This window comes from Heptranchias perlo, chromosome 6, assembly GCF_035084215.1.
Source record: "Heptranchias perlo isolate sHepPer1 chromosome 6, sHepPer1.hap1, whole genome shotgun sequence".
NCBI lineage: Eukaryota > Metazoa > Chordata > Chondrichthyes > Hexanchiformes > Hexanchidae > Heptranchias > Heptranchias perlo.
In genome coordinates this window covers 38182064-38205370 of record NC_090330.1, presented here as the reverse complement: position 1 = coordinate 38205370, position 23307 = coordinate 38182064, and the positions used below count along the sequence as shown (strand labels likewise).

General features: G+C 47.0%; 1 protein-coding gene across 2 annotated transcripts in view; it reads left to right on the top strand.

Annotated features, from left to right (window-relative positions):
- The first annotated feature begins 33 nt into the window (after positions 1-33).
- aasdhppt (aminoadipate-semialdehyde dehydrogenase-phosphopantetheinyl transferase) overlaps positions 34-23307 on the top strand; it is a 55431-nt gene continuing 32157 nt past the window's right edge. Inside the window, exons 1-2 of one of the 2 annotated variants that reach the window (XM_067986143.1) lie at positions 34-342; positions 7654-7879. In XM_067986143.1, the coding sequence (XP_067842244.1) occupies positions 163-342; positions 7654-7879 (406 nt within the window). In that variant the 5' untranslated portion in view covers positions 34-162. The remainder of the gene's footprint in view (positions 343-7653; positions 7880-23307) is intronic. The other variant, XM_067986142.1, reaches the window with a different exon arrangement.

Sequence of the window (23307 nt, the reverse complement as noted above, 5' to 3'; positions counted from 1 at the left end):
CAGTTAACGAAACTTCCGGAACAAAGGTCAGTGTTTTGAGAGTGGCGGTTGGTTACCAGGATTTGAACTGACCTTGAGTGCTCGAGGGCCGCCCCTGGGCCCTGAATCTTTAGGGATTCCCGTTATGCAGCTGCTCATTCAGGTGGCCATGTGGCCGAGGGTATGAGACTATGTAAGGCGGTCTTTATCAGCCTGAAGATGGACGGTGTGCGCTGGGCTTTCCGCTGCGGCTCCTGGCAGCCCACTTGTTCCGAGTGGTTACTGGCGGCTCGCTGTGTGCAGGACGAGGAGAAGCAGCGCATCGGCAGATTTGTGTTTGCGAAAGACGCCAAGGCCGCCATGGTAACTTCATCAGCGACCCGGCCGTGAAGCCGGTGGTAGTGGGAGCTTGATATAGGTTCGCGGGCGGCGGCGAACCTGCGACTAACATAGAACCAAATGAAGCTGATCCAGGGTGGGATAGGACGGATGGAAGGATGCCACTGACAACGCATATGCGGTTTGAACCCGGCGCAAGCTGGGAGCCAAGTGTCTGGCGTTTCAGAGGGGCCCATATAACAAGTGTTAAATCCGCACACCTCCAAAATACGCGGTGTGCCACATAAAGAGCTGCCATGAAAATGAATGGTGGTCCGGACCGTTTATATGGATATATCCGTAGCTCCAAACGTCAATGTTTTCTAATGGATGAAAAAATAAAGCTCTAAACTATGCTGCCTTTCCTCTTCCACCATGGCACTTAGCCCATCTCCTGCCCTAGCCTCTCTCCTATCTCCTTGTTCCCAGTCTGAGCTCATCTTGTCCACAAGACCCATCTCTGCTCTCGACCCCATTCCCGCTAAACTGCTTACCAACCAACTTCACTTCCTAGCCACAATGCTGCTTAACATTGTAAATGGTTCCCTCTCAGGTACTACAATCACCCCATCCATGACCCCTCTTGTCCTTGCAAAGTATTGCTCCATTGCCAAGTTCCCTATCCTTGAATATATTGTTGCCAAATCTGTGCCCATCTTTTCTGCAACTCCCTGTTTGAAACCCACCAATCAGGTTTCTGCCCCTGCAACAGCAACAACACCAAAGTGGCCCTAACCAACGTAACAGATTACTTCCTCAATCTCTTTGCAGCTTTTGACATGTTAACACACTATTTTCCTCCAATGCCTCTTCTCCATTCCCCCTAGCTCAATTGGACTGCTCTCGCTTGGTTCCACTCTTACCTATCCAATCATAACAAAGCATCTCCAGCAATGGCTTCTCTTCCCATCCCTGAACCATTACTTCTGGCACCCCCCAAGGATCTATTCTTGGCTCTCTCCTTTTCCTCATCTACATGCTGCCACTTGGTGAGATTATCTGCAGAAATTGGGGTCAAGTTCCACATGTACACTGACAATACCCAGCTCTACCACTCCACTACCTCTCTCAATTCCTCCATTGCCCCTGTTATCAGACTGCTTGTCCAACATTCAGTCCTGGATGAGCAGCAATTTCCTCCAATTAAACATTGGGAAGACCAAAGCCATTGTCAGCCCCCGCCACAAACTCTGAACCATTGCCCCGATTCAATCCTTGCCCTGGCCACTGTTTCAGGTTGAAACGGACAGTTCGCAACCTAGGTGTCCTAATTTGAATCCGAGCTGAGCTTCCGATTCCATGCCCTCTCCATCCGTAACATTGACTGCCTCCGCCCCTACCTCAGTCTATCTGCTGCTGAAACCATCATTCATAGCTTTGTCACCTCTACATTCAACTATTTCAATGCTCTTTCTCCTCTACCACCTCATGCCTCCCTTCCTCTCCCACTTGAATAAAACTTTCTTTTTGCTTTTTATTCCTCAGGAGCTGTTGTGCTACCTCCTCAGTAGCATCTGACTACTTTTGGCAGCTCATTACTGTTGCTTAATGTTAGACAGCTGATTGACCTTTTGAGGTTTTTACCTTTCTGATGATATCAGTAACCTTGATGTTATTTAAATGTGGAGTTTGCAGAGAAGGAGTTGTTCAGTTGTCTATTTTAAATAAACCAATGGGTTGCCCCTGTGTCACTAACACTGGCAACTGCACAAGTGCCCCCTCAAACTGAGGAGGCACAACCAATATAATTAAATATAAATTATAATTAAACTAAAATAAACTCATAATTTTAAGTCATTATTATAGGTGTCGATAAGACAGTCTATGCTTGCGGTGCCCACCAGTCGTGGAAGGCCCCAAGCATACCAGTGGACAGTGCATGATCCTTCTACAAGGCCACACAACAGAGGCAGGCAACCAGAGTGCCCCTCCCCAAAGGCCGCTCTCATGTGTCTATGAATGGCTGGCCAATGCTCTGTTGGCTGATCTTCCATCCTCTATGTTCCATAAACTTCAGCTCCTTCAAAACACTGCTGCCTATATCCTATCCTGTGCCAAGTCCCACTCACCTATCGCCCCTGTCCTTGCTGGCCTAGATTGGCTTCTGGTCTCCTAATGCTTCATATTTAACATTCTCATCCTCGTGTTTAAACCCATTCATGTACTTGTCCCTCCCTATCTCTGTAACCTCCTCCAGCCCTATAACCTCCCCGCCAAACTCTCTGTTCTTCTGACTCTGACCTCTTGTGTATCCGTCCCTCTTCACCCCTTCAACCATTTAGGCCCTACGCTCTGGAATTCCCCCATTAGTCTCTCCACCGCCAACTCCTCCTTTAAGACCCTACATAAAAATCACCTCTTTGACAAAGCTTTTGGTCAGCCCTACTAATATCTCCTTATTTGGCTCGGCATCTATTTAATTTTGATTATGCCTCTGAAACGTTTTATTCTACATTAAACATGCTACAAGTTGTTATAGATCTAGCTACCGCTGATGGGTGAAGTGGTTAGTGAATTGTAGGAGTCGTAATACCCCCAAAAGAAACTGGAGGGAAATCTGTTGGCTGTTATTGAATGTTTTGGGGTGTGATGGTTTGCATTCGGACACTTCAGTAACACGTGAGACGTTTTCTGTTTCAGTCTTCGTGCATTTGAGAAAGATGCTCAACCCTTTAAGGGCCTTTTTGGTTGGAGTACAAGAGTTACTACAGTTGTACAGGGCTTTGGTGAGACCTCACCTGGAGTACAGCATACAGTTTTGGTCTCCTTATCTAAGGAAGGATATACTTGCCTTGGAGAGGGTGCAACGAAGGTTCACTAGATGAATTCCTGAGATGAGAGGGTTGTCCTGTGAAGAGAGGTTGAGTAGAATGGGCCTATACTCTCTGGAGTTTAGAAGAATGAGAGGTGATCTCATTGAAACATATAAGATTATGAGGGGGCTTGACAGGGTAGATGCTGAGAGATTGGTTCCCCTGGCTAGAGGGGGCATAGTTGCAGGATAAGGGATCGGCCATTCAAGACTGAGATGAGGAGGAATTTCTTCGCGCAGAGGGTTGTGAATCTTTGGAATTCTCTACCCCAGATGCCTGTGGATGCTGAGTCATTGAATATATTCAAGGCTGAGATAGATAGATTTTTGGACTCTAGGGAAATCAAGGGATATGGGGATTCGGCGGGAAAGTGGAGTTGAGGTCGAAGATCAGCCATGATCTTATTGAATGGCGGAGCAGGCTCGAGGGGGGTCATATGGACTACTCCTGCTCCTATTTCTCATGTTCTTTTTTGATATATTAGTAATAAGATGAGCCTTATGCATTGGGAAACTACGCATGGGAAAGGACATCAAAATTGTACTTCAAACTAGAAATAGTTTGGAATAAGAGTAGTTGAGGGAAAATTCTTATTCATCTATGTAGCCAGCTGAAACAAAGACTGTAGCAAATAAACACAGTGTATTCCTTTCTGCTCAAGGTGCTCAGCTTGTAAGTCATTAAAAGAAATGTAGGAAACTGGGTGGCGTTAAGGTTGTTAGCAAACTGACCACCTGAGATCAAATATAGCACTCACCAGGATTAAAATCTCCTGTCTCTGCTGGTTATTGAGAATTCTTTGTGAAAATGGAACTGATTTTCTAGTGGGTGCAAGCTCACAGTACGAAGCTGCCAATGGTTTTCAACTCATTTTCACTAAGTTTGCAATCTCCACTCTAGGAAACCTTGACTTAGAAATTGTCAGGTGAGATACTTTTGGTAAAATTGTAATTGGCTCTAAATCAGTCCCTACCAGTGGGTGAAATGGCCTGAAAAAGTCTGCTGCAGCAATCCAGTCCTTAATGACCTTCCCTTTAGTTAGTTACGATTGCTTGCCTCTGCTTGCCATGTAAAAAGGCCACTTGGGTGAAGTATAGATGAATGACTGCCACCTGTGGACTGTACCCAGCAATAAGTCAACACATTCAGGCTGAGAAAGGGAAGAGAGCATTGGCAGAAAAAAGATGAGAGAAAATAAAAAAATGAAAGTTGTAATGAGTTCTTGCCTATGGTTGCAATGGTTCATAGGATTTCCAAATATAATGTAGACAGTCATTAACATTAAAATACCCTGCTCGCAATTTCTCTTGCATAGTGAAAACTTTCTGCTTTCCATTCAAAGTACTCAACCAAATATAATTTTTGACTGACTATCTTACATAAGTTATCCATTGAAAATTAAGTAATACTATCTTATGTAAGTTTTCCCATTGAGAATAACAAAGTGCAGACACTGAAAGTGCCTATGTTAAAAATGCCTTTAAACCCCCTAGTGTAGAATACTATTTGGTTTACGGTCTTAGTATGATAACCTCCTCCCCATATCGCTAATTATCCTTTTGAATTCTGATTATTCTTCGCACGGTACAACAACTTTGTATTTTAAATCGGCAGAGCAATTTTGTATGTCTTAGTGATCACTTATAAACTGAGGTTGAAAATGTGTAGCGCAATATTAATAACAAAGATGCTCATATAACTTACTCTATTTTATCAAAAACTAACCTGTTTTTATTTTAAACCAGTTAATGCCTTAGTTAAAATAATAAAAGAATGTCATATGAGCACATTCATTACTAATATCTTTCAGCAAGATTTCAATTCCTGTGAGTTGAGCAGTGTTGCAATGCTATATTCAGTGTTTCCTGAATAATGTAAATTGAAAATATAATTATTGCTACTATTACTTTACAATGGCAAGTGACTTTTACATTCTAGTGGAATGATTATTACTTGATTGTTCTGGCAATTAAAACAGGTTTACTGATACAAGTTGGCACACCAGCAGGCCTCTAATGAAAATGAAAATTATGTTCATAAAGAATGTTTTTCCAGGAATGGTTCTCTAGGTGTTGAGGGCCCTCTGATATGTTGTGCATGTGGCCATTCTTGTCTGAGATTTTTTTAAATTTAAGATGTGGGGGGGGGCGGGAGTTAGGGTGTGTTTTTATGTGCAGCAAATAAAACCAAAATAAGTGTCAAATAATAATTTTATTACATCGATCCAGGATGCACTCCAGTCCCTGCAGTGCCCTCCGGTCGTGGAAAGCCTCAGCGTACTGGCAGACACCGCGTGCTCCCTCTCCAGGGCCACTCGGGCATGGAGAATGCCGCGGAAGAGAGGCAGACAGTCGGAGCGACCGCCCCCATGGGCCGTGTCTAACCTGGACCTGTGGATAGCCACCTTGGACAGGCCCAGGAGCAGACCCACAAGGACGTCCACTGACCTGCCCGCCCCTTCTTGTCTGAGATTAGACGGTGAATGTCAGCAGGCCATTTGATCTTGAGGTATCACAGCTGGGCCAGGTCCTGTCCTGATCAGATCCATCAATAAATAACTTATACAGCAAAATGTTCCAAAACGCTTCACAGAGATGAAAACTGGTGCTGAGCAGTGGCGATAGAAGAGTTAGAGGAAGTAAGAGAAAGCAGGAAGAGGTAGCTTTTGAAGGAAGGTAGACAGGTAGCAAGGTGGAGATATTTAGGGAGAACACTGCAAAATGTGGGGCCAAGATGGCAGAAGGCTCTGCCACTGAAGATGGAGTGGGGGTGGGGCAAAGAGGCCAGAGTTAGAAGAGTGGAGGGCGTGTACTGATTTGTAGGTTTAAAGGTGGTTTCAGAAGTAGGGAGGAGTGGGACTAGAGGGATTTGTAAATGAGGGCATTGATTTTGAATTTAGTTCATTGTAGGATGGGGAGCCAGTGCAAGTTGTCAAGGACAGGGCTAATAGGGGATCAGAACTAATGCGGGATGGGGTACAAACTGCGTGAAGTTTTGGATGAATCATAGTTTATGTAGGATGGGATTTGGGAGGTTTGCGAGCAGTGTATGGGAAAAAGTAAGCCTGGAGGTGACGCAGGCATGGATGAGGTTTTCATGACAGTGGGCCTGAGGTAAGGGTAGAGACTGGTAATGTTGCAGAGGTCAAAATTGGTGATGGATAGGAGAAGGGTTTGGCTTCAGCTCAGGGTCAAACAGAAAACAAGGTTGTACTCCCTTGGGTTCAGCCTACCTGAACCCAAGGGGAAGAGAATTAAATGAGACTAGGGCAGGAGCTGAAAAGGATGGCTCTTTCCAGCAGTAGTTATTGGATAGTGGGAACTCTGGCAGATTTTCCTCTACCCAGCCAAGCGGTGTTGAGGCTGTTGTAACATTCCCACTGCTACCTTGATTGTGATCAACTAACTCAGCACAGACTGGGAATCTAATCTGGGACCTTCTAAGTCTATTTGGCTCAATTACATGCCTTTACCAACTAAGTACGTGAAAATATAAATGTAGGTGCTTCCTTTCTCTTCTCCCTCCCCCAACCAAAAAAAGTTAAGTTACTTGTCTTTATAGATTATAAATAGGATTGGACCTTTTAAACAGCATTCATCTCTTAACTGCAAAATTTGGTAATTATGGGTAGTTTGTTTTCTAATTTTAAAAAATGGTAAAAGATTGTTGATCCCCTGCCATTAAATGTGTTTATTACACTTTTTGTAAAACATGCTGGAGATGACTGGTGATGAGCATACTATAATCATTATCACGTCTTGTATTTTGAGCCCTTTAGGCTTTAAATTCTATGTCTTATAGTCAGCTTGGCACTGAGCCAGAAGATTATGAGTTCAAGTCATGATCTAAGTTGACATTCCATTACAGTGTTGAGGGAATGCTGTATTGTTGGGAGTCGTCAGCTCTTCGATAAGATGTCAGACCAAGGCCCTATCTACTTCAGGTAGATGTTAAAGAACCCATTTTGCACTATTTGAAGAAGAGCAAGGAGGTTCTCCCAGTGTCAACATTCCTCCTCAACCATTATTGCCAAAAAAAATTAACTGATTATTCATCTTATTGTTTATAGGATTCTTTGTGCAACTGGCTGCCACAATTGCCTGAATAACAGTTGATGCTTGTCACAGTACTCCATTGTATGTGAAGCACCTTGAGACATTTCTGAGACACATAAAGCGCAACATAAATTTAATTCTTTTATAATTCTGTCTGGACCTCACCATGGTTCTTCAACTTGCAGCTTTTGGCAAAAGCAGATTTAACAGTAAAAATCACGTCCCTTAGGCTTAACTTAATGTTGAGGCCCATTTCAAATTGGAATCATGGTGTCATTAGGATCCATTGCTAAACTGAGACGTCTGACAAGATTTGACCTTAAAGTGTATGACTATATCTCCAATAGGACAAGTGAACTGCCCCAGCCCCACCACCATGAACATTATCACATCACTAATTTAGCTTCTTTTCAATTTTGTTCCCAAAGGGTGGACGTCTCCTGATCAGGAAATTAATTGCTGAAAAACTGAAGATTCCTTGGAATGAAATCCAACTGCAAAGGACAACAAAAGGAAAGCCATTTCTCACAAATCCTATTCTTAATGTTTTCCCAAATTTTAATTTCAACATCTCACACCAAGGGGATTACACTGTTCTGGCAGCTGAGCCTATTCTGCAGGTTGGCGTAGATGTCATGAAGACTGATTTTCCAGGTAAGCAAACTTAAAATAGGTTCTCCAACATAAATAAAGGAAATTTAGCTTATTCTGGGGTGCCACACAATAAATTTAACATTCTTTCCTTCCCCTGAGACAATCCCAGTAGGCAAGAAAACATTCTGGGGATAGCCTTTAGTACTTCATCTTCTATGGTACCTCTGCTCACATAGAATCCTCTTCTACCCTCCATATGTTATGGCCTCTTCAGCCATAAGAAACAATGTCCATCACTGGGATGTTGATCAACAATATAATCTAATCAAGACAGCCTTAACACAGCCAGCATTTACTAAGTCACCACAGGTAGCTGTCAGCATGTTTTTATGTATGTCTTATGGTCCTTGCAGTCCATCTTTCAAAGTATGAACATACATACGAACATACGAATTAAGAGCAGGAGTAGGCCATACGGCCCCTCAAGCCTGCTCTGCCATTCAATCAGATCACGGCTGATCTTCAACCTCATCTCCACTTTCCTGCCCGATCCCCATAGCCCTTGATTCCTCCTAAAGTCCAAAAATCTATCTATCTCAGCCTTGAATATACTCAACGACTCAGCATCCACAGCCCTCTGAGGCTGAGATTTCCAAAGATTCACAACCCTCTGCGTGAAAAAATTCCTCCTCATCTCAGTCTTAAATGGCCGACCCCTTATCCTGCGATTAAGCCCTCTAGCTCTAAACTCTCCAGCCAGGGGAAACAACCTCTCAGACTCTATCTTGTCAAGCCCCCTCAGAATCTTATGTTCCAATGGGATCACCTCTCATTCTTCTGAACTCCAGAGACTATAGGTCCATTCTACTCAACCTCTCCTCATAGGACAACCCTCTCATCCCATGAATTAATCTAGTGAACTAGTGAACCTTTGTTTTTTTTTATTCGTTCATGGGATGTGGGTGTCACTGGCGAGGCCGGCATTTATTGCCCATCCCTAATTGCCCTTGAGAAGGTGGTGGTGAGCCGCCTTCTTGAACCGCTGCAGTCCGTGTGGTGACGGTTCTCCCACAGTGCTGTTAGGAAGGGAGTTCCAGGATTTTGACCCAGCGACGATGAAGGAACGGCGATATATTTCCAAGTCGGGATGGTGTGTGACTTGGAGGGGAACGTGCAGGTGGTGTTGTTCCCATGTGCCTGCTGCTCTTGTCCTTCTAGGTGGTAGAGATCGCGGGTTTGGGAGGTGCTGTTGAAGAAGCCTTGGCGAGTTGCTGCAGTGCATCCTGTGGATGGTACACACTGCAGCCACTGTGCGCTGGTGGTGAAGGGAGTGAATGTTTAGGGTGGTGGATGGGGTGCCAATCAAGCGGGCCGCTTTATCTTGGATGGTGTCGAGCTTCTTGAGTGTTGTTGGCGCTGCACTCATCCAAGCAAGTGGAGAGTATTCCATCACACTCCTGACTTGTGCCTTGTAGATGGTGGAAAGGCTTTGGGGAGTCAGGAGGTGAGTCACTCGCCGCAGAATACCCAGCCTCTGACCTGCTCTCGTAGCCACAGTATTTATATGGCTGGTCCAGTTAAGTTTCTGGTCAATGGTGACCCCCAGGATGTTGATGGTGGGGGATTCGGCGATGGTAATGCCATTGAATGTCAAGGGGAGGTGGTTAGACTCTCTCTTGTTGGTGATGGTCATTGGCTGGCACTTATCTGGCGTGAATGTTACTTGCCACTTATCAGCCCAAGCCTGGATGTTGTCCAGGTCTTGCTGCATATGGGCTCGGACTGCTTCATTATTTGAGGGGTTGTGAATGGAACTGAACACTGTGCAATCATCAGCGAACATCCCCATTTCTGACCTTATGATGGAGGGAAGGTCATTGATGAAGCAGCTGAAGTTGGTTGGGCCTAGGACACTGCCTTGAGGAACTTCAGCAGCAATGTCCTGGGGCTGCGATGATTGGCCTTCAACAACCACTACCATCTTCCTTTGCGCTAGGTATGACTCCAGCCACTGGAGAGTTTTCCCCCTGATTCCCATTGACTTCAATTTTACTTGGGCTCCTTGGTGCCACACTCGGTCAAATGCTGCCTTGATGTCAAGGGCAGTCACCCTCACCTCACCTCTGGAATTCAGCTCTTTTGTCCATGTTTGGACCAAGGCTGTAATGAGGTCTGGAGCCGAGTGGTCCTGGCGGAACCCAAACTGAGCATCGGTGAGCAGGTTATTGGTGAGTAAGTGCCGCTTGATAGCACTGTCGACGACACCTTCCATCACTTTGCTGATGATTGAGAGTAGACTGATGGGGCGGTAATTGGCCGGATTGGATTTGTCCTGCTTTTTGTTGCACTGCCTCTAAGGCAAGTAGATCCTTCCTTAGATAAGGAGACCAAAACTGTACGCAGTACTCCAGGTGAGGTCTCACCAAAGCCCTGTACAATTGTAGTAAGACTTCCTTACTCTTGTACTCCAACCCCCTTGCAATAAAGGCCAACATACCATTTGTCTTCCCAATTGCTTGCTGTACCTGCATGTTAACCTTCTGTGTTTCGTGTACAAGGATGCCCAAATCTGTCTGGACACCGACCTTTAATAGTTTCTCACAATATCAAAATATTCTGTTTTTCTATTCTTCATACCAAAGTGAATGACCTCACATTTCCCCACATTATACTCCATCTGCCACCTTTTTGCCCACTCACTTAACCTGTCTATATCCCTTTGCAGACTCTGTTTGCTTTCCTACTTAGCTTTGTATCGTCAGCAAACTTGGATACATTATACTCGGTCCCTTCATCCAAGTAAACTGCCTTGGTCTTGCGCTGATTCCTTTCAAAGGTGGGACTATATTTAAAAGGGTTTTACGGATATAAGAATTGGAACTTTTATAGTTTTCACCTAGCCGCAACAGATTCAGAGGCAAGACACAACTCCACTGATACAGAAACCACTGGGGCTAGGGCAGGAAAGTGGAGTTGAGGTAAAAGATCAGCCATGATTTTATTGAATGGCGGAGCAGGCTCGAGGGGCCTTATGGCCTATTCCTATTCCTATTTCTTATCTTATGAAGCCTTCGTTATTCCAAGACAAACTATTCACTAGGAATTGAGTGATTGCTTACACTCCAAGTTCTTGTCACTTCCAGACTTGACCATTCTTCCCTCCCATCCTCCACCCTCTGTAAACATCAGCTCATCCAAAATTCTGCTGCCAATCTTATTCCACACCAAATCCCACTCACCTATCACCCCTGCCCTTGCTGCCCTACATCAGCTCCTGGTTCCACATTTTAAAATTCTCATCCTCGTGTTTAAATTCCTTCTTGGCCTTGCCCCTCCACATCTCTGTAACCTCCGCCAGCCCAACAACCCGCACTCCCAAGCTCTCCGTTCCTCTGACTCTGGCCTCCCTCCTCTATTGCCCACAGTTGACAACCGTACCTACTGCCACCTAGGCCCAACACTGTACAGTTCCCTCCCAAAGCCTCTCTGCTTTGCACTTCCCTCTCCTTCTTTAAGAATCTCCTTAAAATGTACCTCTTTGACCAAGCTTTTGGTCACCCCTCCTACTATTTCCTTTTTTTGACTTGCAGTCCATTTATTTCTGATTATGCCTCTGTGAAATGCCTTGGAATGTTTTTCTACATTAAAGGCTCTACATAAATGCAAGTTGTTGCCTACCAGCAATTCTGGTGAGTCAGTTTTATAAGAACAAAGATGCTATCCACTGACTTATCAACATTGGAGGTGTCATAGGGATCTAGCAGTCCTGTGTGGGCTCCCAAAGTCTGGGAACACTGGGAGGTTCCTCCCAGAGTTCCAGAGGACACTGGAGAGTGAGATTCTAGGGATACTGGGGCAGGTTATGGGATCACTGGGAGAGGGATCCTGGGACAGGGGCACTGCAGAGCACATTCTCAAGATCTTGGAGTAATGGGGCTGGTTATTGGATTCAGGAGCGATCTAGAGGTTCATGAACATTGGGAGGTGCTCATGGGATCCAGAACTGAGGGGGAAGGAGTTTGAGGAGGATAATCCTGGGGTCCAGCAGGACTTTGAGAGGGGGAAAGACTCAAAGCATTGCCGACATTTGGGATGGGGGGGGGGGAGGGGGGAAGGCGGGAAGGCACAGTCTGATATTCTTGTAGGTTGGAGCCTACATGGGGCGTACACTGCTGCTGGCCCCTTTTGAACCTTGAAACCCCGACCCTATGTGTTCCGACAAGTCAAGAACCCACCACCACTTTGCCCATTGTCAGTTGGTTCCTTTCTTTATGTTCATTCCTTCAAGCATTTAAGCATAAATGTTTTGCTAATTAAAATGAATAAGAAGAAAATCTGGTGTGCAATTTCCTGATGTGCACTCCTGGGGCATGATTTTACCCTGGGAAAACGAGTGGGTTGGAGGCAGGAGGGCCGTAACAATTGCAAAAATCTAAAACCAGCCTCCAACCTGACCATTTCTGGTTTTCACAGGGGCGGGTGACCAACCCACTCGGAGGAAGCCGGTCGGGCATTAAAAGCTTTAAAAGAGGCTGCGGACCGACATTTTCAAAACTTCTTTGATTTTAGCAAGTAGGGGCTGGGATTCCCGAGCCTTTTCCTTCACGCCACTTCAGAGGAAGCGAGAATGCCCAAAAGTACAGGTAAGTGGCTTAAAAGTACAGCTTGTGGGCACGGAGGAGCAGGACTGCTGCCCCCAGTCCCAGCAAGCCTACCTGCAGCAACCACCCCACGACCTCTTCACCCCCCCCCCCCCCCCCCCCCCCCCCCCCCGCGCCCCAAACCCCGTGCGATCTCTCCCCCCAACACCCCCGGGCGATCCCCCCCGCTCCCCCCGTGCGATCCCCCCCGCTCCCCCCAGGCGATCCCCCCCCCTCCCCCCGGGCGATCCCCCCCCCCTCCCCCCGGGCGATCCCCCCCGCTCCCCCCGGGCGATCTCCCCCAGGGCGATCCCCCCCCGCTCGACGCCACCCCGCTCCCCCCGGGCGATACCCCCCCCCCCCCCCGCTCCCCCCGGGCGATCCCCCCCCCCCCAACTCCCCCCGGGCGATCCCCCCCCCCCCCCCCCTGCTCCCCCCGGGCGATGCTCCCCCCCCGCTCGATCCCTCCCCCCGCTCGACCCCACCCCCGCTCCCCCCGGTCAATCCTCCCCCGCTCCCCCCGGGCGATCACCGCTCCCCCTGGGCGACCCCCCCCCCGCTCCCCCCGGGCGATCCCCCCCCCCCCCCAACTCCCCCCGGGCGATCCCCCCCCCCCCCCCTGCTCCCCCCGGGCGATGCTCCCCCCCCGCTCGATCCCTCCTCCCGCTCGACCCCACCCCGCTCCCCCCGGGCGATCCCCCCCCCCCCCCCAAACTCCTCCCGGGCGATCCGCTCCCCCCGGGCGATCCCCCCCCCCGCTCCCCCCGGGTGATGCCCCCCCCCCCCCCCCCCCCCCCGCTCGATCCACCCCCCCCCCCCCCCCCCCCGCTCGACCCCACCCCGCTCAATCCTCCCCCGCTCCCCCCAGGCGGCTCCCCCCGGGCGATTCCCACCCCTCCCCCCCCCTCCGGCGATCCCCCGCTCCCCCCTGGGCGATCCCCCCCCCCCGCTCCCCCCAGGTGATGCTCCCCCCCGCTCGATCCCTCCCCCCCGCTCGACCCCACCCCGCTCCCCCCGGGCAATCCTCCCCCCCCCCCCCCCCCCCCCCGGGCGATCTCCCCCCCCCGCTCCCCCCGGGCGATTCCCCCTCCCGCCGGGCGACCCCCCCCCCCCCGCTGCCCCCGGGCGATCCCCCCCCCCCCCCCCGCGCCATCTCCGCCCCGAGAAAGAGGGAACGGGATCAGCTGAATTGCTCTTGCAGAGAGCCGGCACGGGCTTGACGGACCAAATGGTCGCCTCGTTTGCAGTAACCATTCTATGATTGTTGCAGAGTAAGAAACACGGCAGCCAATTTGCGTACAGGAGGTCCCAAAATAGCAATGTGATATTGACCAGATAATTTATTTTTACTAATGTTGATTGAGAGTTAAGTATTAGCCAGGACACCAGGGAGAACTTCCTTGCTATTCTTCAAAATAATGCCATAGGATCTTTTACATCCATCATAGGGGGCAGGCAGTGTCTCAGTTTAACTTCTCATCCGAAAGATGGCACCTCCAACAATGCAGCACTCCCTCAGTACTGCACTGGCATGTCAGCCGAGGTGTTGTGCTTAAATCTCTGGAGTGGGACTTGAACCTACAACGTTCTGACTCAGAGGCAAAAATGCTACCACTGAGCCATGGCTGACACCTAGTGGAAATGACGGTATGTGAGCAGGAAAGGATATGAAGGTGAGAGGAGGAGGAAGGGGATGTGGCAACGGGGGAAGGAGGAATGCAGGGTGAGGGAGAAAATGGAAGGAGAGGCCAAGAGGGGAAGCGGATGGTGAGGGAACACAGAAATAATTAATTTGATAATTGTGTATAAATCTTATTTTAGTGTATTTCAATGTTTAAAATGTAATTTATATAGTTCAATATATATTTATAAATCTGCTTTTTAAATTTAGGGCTTTATGTAATTTAGGGATTGAAATAATTTATAAATTTATACATTAGAAGCTGCAGTATGGCAATGGCAGACATCTGACTTGAGATCCACTGGGGCGTGGGGAGTTGCATCTGGTGACACTCCAGAAGAAACCGGCAGGGAGCAATGAGTTTTGTGGCAGTGGGAGAGTCTGATGAAATTACTGGCCAACAACGTGTCTAAGGCATGTGAGGGGTAGCAGCTGACTGTTGACAGTGGGGGACACAGCAGGACACTTAGAAAATCTCAATGCAATCAGGCAGAGTCAACACAGCTTTGTGAAAGGGAAATCGTGCTTGACTAATTTATTAGAGTTCTTTGAGGAAGTAACAAGCAACGTGGATAAAGAGGATCCTGTTGATGTGGTGTACTTGGATTTCCAGAAGGCTTTTAACAAGGTGCAATATCAAAGGCTATTTACACAAAATAAGAGCTCATGGTGTAGGGGATAACATATCAGCATGGATAAAGGATTGGTTAGCTAACAGGAAACAGAGAGTAGGCATAAATGGGTCATTTTCAGGTTGGCAAGATGTAACGAGTGGGGATCAGTGCTTGGGCCTCAACTATTTGCAATCTTTCTCAATGACTTGGATGAAGGGAAGGGACCGAATGTATGGTTGTGAAATTTGCTGATGACACAAAGGTAGGTAGGAAAGTAAGTTAGAGTCATAGAGTTATACAGCACGGATAGAGGCCCTTCGGCCCATCGTGTCCGCGCTGGCCATCAAGCCCAGTCTAATCTAATCCCATATTCCAGCATTTGATCCGTAGCCTTGTATGCTATGGCATTTCAAGTGCTCATCCAAATGCTTCTTGAATGTTGTGAGGGTTCCTCCCTCCACAACCCTCTCAGGCAGTGAGTTCCAGACTCCAACCACCCTCTGGGTGAAAAAGTTCTTTCTCAAATCCCCTCTAAACCTCCCGCCTTTTACCTTGAATCTATGCCCCCTTGTTATAGAACCCTCAACGAAGGGAAAAAGCTCCTTAGTATCCATGCTATCTATGCCCCTCATAATTTTGTACACCTCAATCATGTCCCCCCTCAGCCTCCTCTGCTCCAAGGAAAACAAACCCAATCTTCCCAGTATCTCTTCATAGCTGAAGCGCTCCAGCCCTGGTAACATCCTGGTGAATCTCCTCTGCACCCTCTCCAAAGCGATCACATCCTTCCTGTAGTGCGGCGACCAGAACTGCACACAGTACTCCAGCTGTGGCCTAACCAGTGTTTTATACAGCTCCATCATAACCTCCTTGCTCTTATATTCTATGCCTCGGCTAATAAAGGCAAGTATCCCATATGCCTTCTTTACCACCTTATCTACCTGTTCCGCCGCCTTCAGGGATCTGTGAACTTGCACACCAAGATCCCTCTGACCCTCTGTCTTGCCTAGGGTCTTCCCATTCATTGTGTATTCCCTTGCCTTGTTAGTCCCTCCAAAGTGCATCACCTCGCACTTTTCCGGGTTAAATTCCATTTGCCACTGTTCCGCCCATCTGACCAACCCATCTATATCGTCCTGCAGACTGAGGCTATCCTCCTCGCTATTTACCACCCTACCAATTTTTGTATCATCAGCGAACTTACTGATCATACCTTTTACATTCATATCCAAGTCGTTAATGTAGACCACAAACAGCAAGGGCCCCAGCACAGATCCCTGTGGTACCCCACTGGCCACAGGCTTCCAGTCACAAAAACAACCTTCGACCATCATCCTCTGCCTTCTGCCACTAAGCCAGTTTTGTATCCAAAGTGCCAAGGCACCCTGGACTCCGTGGGCTCGTACCTTCTTGACCAGTCTCCTGTGCGGGACTTTATCGAAGGCCTTACAGAAATCCATGTATACCACATCCACTGCGTTACCCTCATCCACACGCCTAGTCACCCCCTCAAAAAATTCAATCAAATTAGTCAGACATGATCTTCCCTTGACAAAGCCATATTGACTATCCCTGATTAATCCTTGCTTCTCCAAGTGGAGATTAATTTTGTCCTTCAGAATTTTTTCCAATAATTTTCCTACCACTGATGTTAGGCTCACTGGCCTGTAGTTCCCCGGTTTTTCCCTACTCCCCTTCTTGAATAATGGTACTACATTAGCGGTTCTCCAGTCCTCTGGCACATCCCCTGTGGCCAGAGAGGTTCTGAATATATGTGTTAGAGCCCCCGCAATCTCCTCCTTTGCCTCACACAGTAGCCTGGGATACATTTCGTCCGGGCCTGGGGATTTATCCATTTTTAGGCCTGCTAAAACCGCCAATACCTCCTCCCGCTCGATGTTAATATGTTCGAGTATATCACAGTCCCCCTGTCGTATTTCTATGTCTACGTCGTCCTTCTCCATAGTGAAAACAGATGCAAAAAAATCATTTAGAACCCCTCCTACATCTTCCGGCTCCACACACACATTGCCATTTTTGTCCCTAATGGGCCCTATTTTTTCCCTAGTTATCCTCTTACCCTTAATATACTTATAAAACATCTTAGGATTTTCCTTTATTTTGCTCACCAGTGTTTTTTCATGGCCCCTCCTTGATCTCCTAATTTCCTTTTTAAGTATCCCCCTGCACTTTTTGTACTCCTCTAGGGCTTCCTCCGTCTTTAGCCTTTTGTATCTGCCAAAAGCCCTCCTTTTTTTCCTGATCCATTCTCGTATATCCCCTGACATCCAAGGTTCCCTGGAGTTCTTGGAACCACCCTTGACCTTTACGGGAACATGTTGCCATTGTATGGTCTCAATCTCCCTTCTGAAAGACTCCCATTGCTCCGATGCGGATTTTCCTACAAGCAGCTGATCCCAGTCCATTTTGGCCAGCTCCTGCCTTATCCTATTAAAATCGGCCTTCCCCCAATTTAGAACCTTTATTTCCGGCCCCTCCCTGTCCTTTTCCATGACCACCTTAAATCTCACTGAATTATGGTCACTGTCATCAAAGTGCTCACCTACCAGCACTTCTTCCACTTGGCCGGCCACATTCCCTAGAATTAGGTCCAGTACCGCCCCCTCTCTTGTAGGACTTTCTACATGCTGGCTCAAAAAGCTCTCCTGGATGCACGTTAAGAATTTTGTACCCTCTAAGCATTTTACACTCTGAGTATCCCAGTTAATATTGGAGAAGTTGAAATCCCCCACTATTATTACCCTATTATTTGCACAATTTTCTGAGATTTGCCTACATATCTGTTCCTCTATCTCCCCCTGACTGTTTGGGGGTCTATAGTACACTCCCATCAAAGTGCTTGCCCCCTTTTTGTTTTTAAGCTCCACCCATATGGCCTCATTTGAGGAACCTGCTAATATATCATCCCTCCTTATGGCAGTAATTGATTCTTTAATTAATATTGCGACCCCCCCTCCTCTTATACCTCCCCCTCTGTCTCGCCTGAAGATTCTGTACCCCGGAATATTGAGCTGCCAGTCTTGCCCCTCCCTCAACCATGTCTCTGTGACAGCAACAATATCATACTCCCATGTGTTTATCAACACCTTCAGTTCATCCACCTTATTTGCAAGACTCCTTGCATTAAAATAGATGCCATCCAGCCTTGCTCTTACATATTTGCCCTGTCTTCCAAGCTGACTTGTTTTTTTCTCAATATTTGGCTGCACATCACCCCCTATTGTAGCTCCACTCTGTATCCCAACCCCCTGCCAAGTTAGTTTAAACCCCCCACAACAGTGCTAGCAAACCTCCCCGCAAGGATATTTGTCCCGCTCTGGTTCAGATGCAACCCGTCCGACTTGTACAAGTCCCACCTTCCCCAGAAGCAGGCCCAGTGATCCAGGAAACTGAAACCCTCCCTCCTGCACCAACTCTTTAGCCACGCATTCATCTGTTCTATCCTCCTATTTCTATACTCACTAGCCCGTGGCACTGGGAGTAATCCAGAGATTACAACCTTTGAGGTCCTGCTCTTTAATCTGCTACCTAGCTCCCTAAATTCTTGATGCAGGACCTCATCTCCCTTCCTACCTATGTCGTTGGTCCCAATGTGGACCACGACCTCTGCCTGCTCCCCCTCCCCCTTGAGAATGCCCTGAAGCCGCTCAGTGACATCCATGACCCTGGCACCAGGGAGGCAACAAACCATCCTGGAGTCACGTTTACGGCCACAGAAACGCCTGTCTGTTCCCCTTACGATAGAATCCCCTACCACTATAGCTCTTCCACTCTTTTTCCTCCCTGGAAGTTGTGAAGAGGACATAAGGAGTCTGCAAAGGGATATAGATAGGTTAAGTAAGTGGGCAAAAATTTGGCAGATGGAGTATAATGTGGGAAAATGTGAACTTGTCCACTTTGGCAGGAGGAATAGAAAAGCAGTATATTATTTAAATGGAGAGAGATTGCAGAACTCTAAGGTACAGAGGGATCTGGGTGTCCTAGAACATGAATCACAAAGTTAGTATGCAGGTACAGCAAGTGATTAGGAAGGCAAATGGAATTTTGCCATTTATTGCAAGGCGAATGGAATATAAAAGTAGAGATGTTTTGCTACAATTGTACAGGGCATTGGATGAGACCACATCTAAAATACTGTGTGCAGTTTTGGTCTCCCTATTTAAGAAAGGACATAATTGCTTTAGAGGTGGTTCAGAGAAGGTTCACTTGACTGATTCCTGGGATGAGGGGGCTATCTTATGAGGAAAGGTTGGGCAAGTTGGGCCTGTATACACAGGAGTTTAGAAGAATGAGAGGTGATCTTATTGATACATAAGATCCTGAGGAGACTAGAAGGGATAGATGCTGAGGGGATGTTTCCCCTTGTGGGAGAGACTAGAACTAACGGCCACAGTTTAAAAATAAGGGGTCTCCCATTTAAGACGGAGATGAGGAGAAATTTTTTCTCTGAGGGTCGTGAGTCTGTGGAACTCCCTTCCCCAGAGAGCGGTGGAGGCAGGGTCATTGAATATTTTTAAGGCTGAGTTAGATAGATTCCTGATTAACGAAGGAGTCAAAGGTTATAGTAGGTAGATGGGAAAGTAGGATTGAGGTCACAATCAGATCAGCCATGATCTTATCAAATGGCATGCAGGCTCGAGGGGCCAAATGGCCTACTCCTGCCCTTAATTCGTATGTTTGTAACCTAGAATGGGCCAATAGGTGCAGGGGAAGCAGAGGTGCAGAAAGGGCCATTAATGAAATGGGTGGTGCAAAAAGTGATGGTCCTGAACAGGCCAGCAGCCAACCGCTGGCAGCGGGGAGCTGGAGCAGCCAAGAACAGAAGACTAGTGGGGCTAGGGGGAAATGGAGATATAGTACGAGCCAGGAGGAGTTGAGGAGTAGAAAGTTTAACATTCATGCTTGAGCGTGTGAGGACAGAAATAAGGCAAAACTCAGAGCCAGCCCCTCGCTCGTCCAAAAGAACGAAGGCCGGGGGGGGGATAAGACAGGATATGAACACCTGTGTACGTGGAAGTAGGCCGGTGATATGTTTCAAATGAGCGTACTTCAGCTGCAGACTCTAAATTGAGACATGGGGTTGCACTCTTCAGTCCCTACATTTGAATTCCTGATCAGTACGCTGCTTCACAGGGAGGAGGAAGAATCAATGCAACACACTGCTGGTTTTTCTTGCACATCAATTTTTATTCATCCCAGCGCAACATTGGTGAAAGCCGAGGAACAGGTCTGCTGTCCTGTTAACTATTGGGCTGCTCTGGGAACAGAGCTTCGTTTGGTAGAGAATAGCAAGGTGGCTGCGCGATCATCTTGATAGTTGCTCCTGCAAGGGACGCTCAGAGCCGCGGGTGCCCATTATCAAATTTTTAGGTGTCAGCCTTGGCTCGTTGGTAGCACTCTCATCTTTGACTCGGAAGGTCATGGGTTCAAGCCTCACTCCAGGATTTGAGCACATAATCTTGATTGACTCTCTAATGCCCTACTGAGGGAATGCTGCACTGCCTGAGGTGCTGTGTTTCGGATGAAATGTTAAACCGAGGTCCTGTCTACACTCTCAGGTGGACCCCAAGGAGCTATTCGTAGAAGAGCAAGGGAGTCCTGGTATCTTGGCCAAAGTTTATCCCTCAATCAACACCATTAAATAGCTTAATTGTTGTTTATGGGACCACGTTCCCCAACGGTGACCACACTTCAAAAAGTAATTCATTAGCTGTGAAGCGTTTTGGGACATCCTAAGGTCATGAAAGGCACTCTATAAATACAAGTTCGTTCGTTCTTTCTATAGTTTGCCTGTGGCTTGGGGTAACCAGAGGGGAAAAAAGGAGGAATAAAATATTTTGAAAGAGTTCATATCCTGAAGTTTTTTTTAAAAAGTGTCAAATTGAAATTTGAATACTTACTAGAATTTTATAATGGAATGCCAAAGGTTAAAATCACAGTTTGTTTGAAACAATATTTCCTTACAGTAATTAAGGGTTTCTTTATAATTTATTTGTTACACTAGTGTAGTGATCAGGAGCTTCCACAAGATGGTGCCTCTGAGCTGCAATCATGTATAGCTCCATAAAATATATATTGTAGCTGCTTGTCAGCTGCTTTGTCAATCATTATTACAGATCTGAATATTACTGTACCTTGTTGCATTAAAATATACAAAGTTGAAGTACAAGAAAACAAACTAGCTGAAAGAGATCTATGAGTCTTAGTTGACTTGCAGAGCAGCAATCAACAAAGTCAATTGTTAAACGATGTAGCCAAAACAGTGGAAAACAGATCTGAGCAAACTGTATAGTGGTCTGTTCAGACCACAAATTGAGTACAGTGTCCAATTCTGGTCACAGAGAAACAGGGGAGACATTCAAGCACAGGAAGCAGTGCCAAGAAGAGGCACAGGGCTGATCCCTTGTATCAAAGAAAAAAAGAAAAGAATTTAAATTTATATGGCACCTTTCATGACCTCAGGACATCCCAAAGCTTCACAGTTAATTACATTTGAAGTGCAGTCACTGTTAGGGAAATAAGACCGTCTATTTGCACACAGCAAAGTCTCACAAACAGCAAGGAGATAAATGATCAGATAATCTTTGTGTTTTTAGTGATGTTGACTGAGGAATAAATGTTGGCCAAAATACCAAGAGAACGTCCCTGCTCCTCTTCAAATAACGTCATGGGATCGTTTGTATCTACCCGAGAGGACTGATGGGGCCTCGGTTTGATGTCTAATCTGAAAGGTGACACTTTTAACAGTGCTGCTCCCCCTCAGTACTACACTGAAGTGTCAGCCTGGATTATACCTCAAGTCTCTGGAAGGGTGCTTGAACCCACAATGTACTGATTCAGAGGTGAGAGTGGAACCACCGGAGAAGCTTAGGCTTTTCAGTATGGAAAGGAGGTGCCTGAGAGGCAATTTTAGAGATTTATAAGATCGTTAAGGGAGTGGAAAGGTAAAGCCAGAATTTTACTTTAAGCTAAATAGCTAGAGCGGGACAAGGAGACATACATTCAAACTAATAAAAGGTAAATTTAGGATGGGTGTCAGGAAATTTTCCTTTACACAAAAGGTGATCGATGCATGGAATAGATTGCCAGGAAGAGGTAAAAATCCTAGAATTTTTTTAAGAAACAACCATATACTGAAGTGGAGGATACTTTAGGATCTTTCTGGGTAGATGAACTGAGTTGGGCTGAATGGTGTTCCTTATCTGTAACTATCTTGTGTCAAGTTTTCACAGGTAGTTTCCATTATAAATGTGGATATAGGAATTTATGTTAAAAGGAAATTGACAGGAAGTAAGTGCAGGCGTAACATTTTTAATATATCTATATTAATAGATAGTAACTGAATGAGATTTACTGAGGTTGGGGTTGTGGCCGAACCCTGTAAGTTATTTCCACGTGGCGTTTCTTGGCACCAGTGAATACTAGCGTGCTCGCCCACTGTGTCATTGCCTGGTGGGGTTTGGTTGTACCACCAGATCTTTAATAGTTATACTGTTTGGGTGGGATTGAACGTGTTCCAAATGCTTAGTGTGCAACATATGTGGGGCTGCTCATGTTCAGCAATTTTGTTAACTATATATAGAGCAATTACCTTGGGGCAATTAAATGCATACCAGAGTACAACAAATACCATCAAGACCTAACAAACAGTGGTGCATACAGAACTGGAATGGAAGAAAGATAGTGCCTTTCATGTCCTCAGGACATCCCAATACGCTTCACAGCCAGTGGATTACTTCTGAAGTCTAGTCACTGGCATTAACCTTGGAAATGTTTAACTGGAGGAAGTTCTAACTCATTCATGACTTGGGCCCTGATATTAGCAGGGCAGCGGTGGGGGGGGGCGATTGGGCGCATGGGTAACGCGCCCAATAAAATCCGTCCGTTCCCCACGCGATCGCGGGTAAATTGGAGCCACTTAACGTGGCTTCTGGGTTTGGTGTCAGAAACCTGTGCAGCGGGCGGACTGCGCACCCGCATCACAGGCTGTCAGATGGAGGAGCTCTATTTAAAGGGGCAGTCCTCCAATGGCTGCTCCTGGAGGAAACACCCAAATAGCACAATGTAGCAGCCCAGAGGAAAGGCTGCTCCTAGATTTAGTGATGCCTCACTTCAGGTACTACTGGATGGGGTGAGGAGGAGGAAGGATGTCTTCTATCCGGCGGACGGGAGGAAGTGGCCTGCCTCTGCCATCAAGAAGGCCTGGCTCGAGGTGGCAGAGGAGGTCACCAACAGCAGCAACACCTCCTGCACCTGGATCCAGTGCAGGAAGCGCTTCAGTGACCTAACTAGGTCAGCCAAAGTGAGTACACTTACTCATTCTCCTACATTCCATCTTCCACATCACCATCACACCCCCACCCCCCAACTCATTCTGCACTGCCAACATTACTCTATCACATCACTCCTCACACCCACTCAAAGCTCATCCTCAACTTACCTGCACTTCCTCACCACTTCCTCACCTCCCCAGTACTCACCCCACCACCAGCACTCAACCCAATCCTCATACAATGCCATGGCTCACTCTCA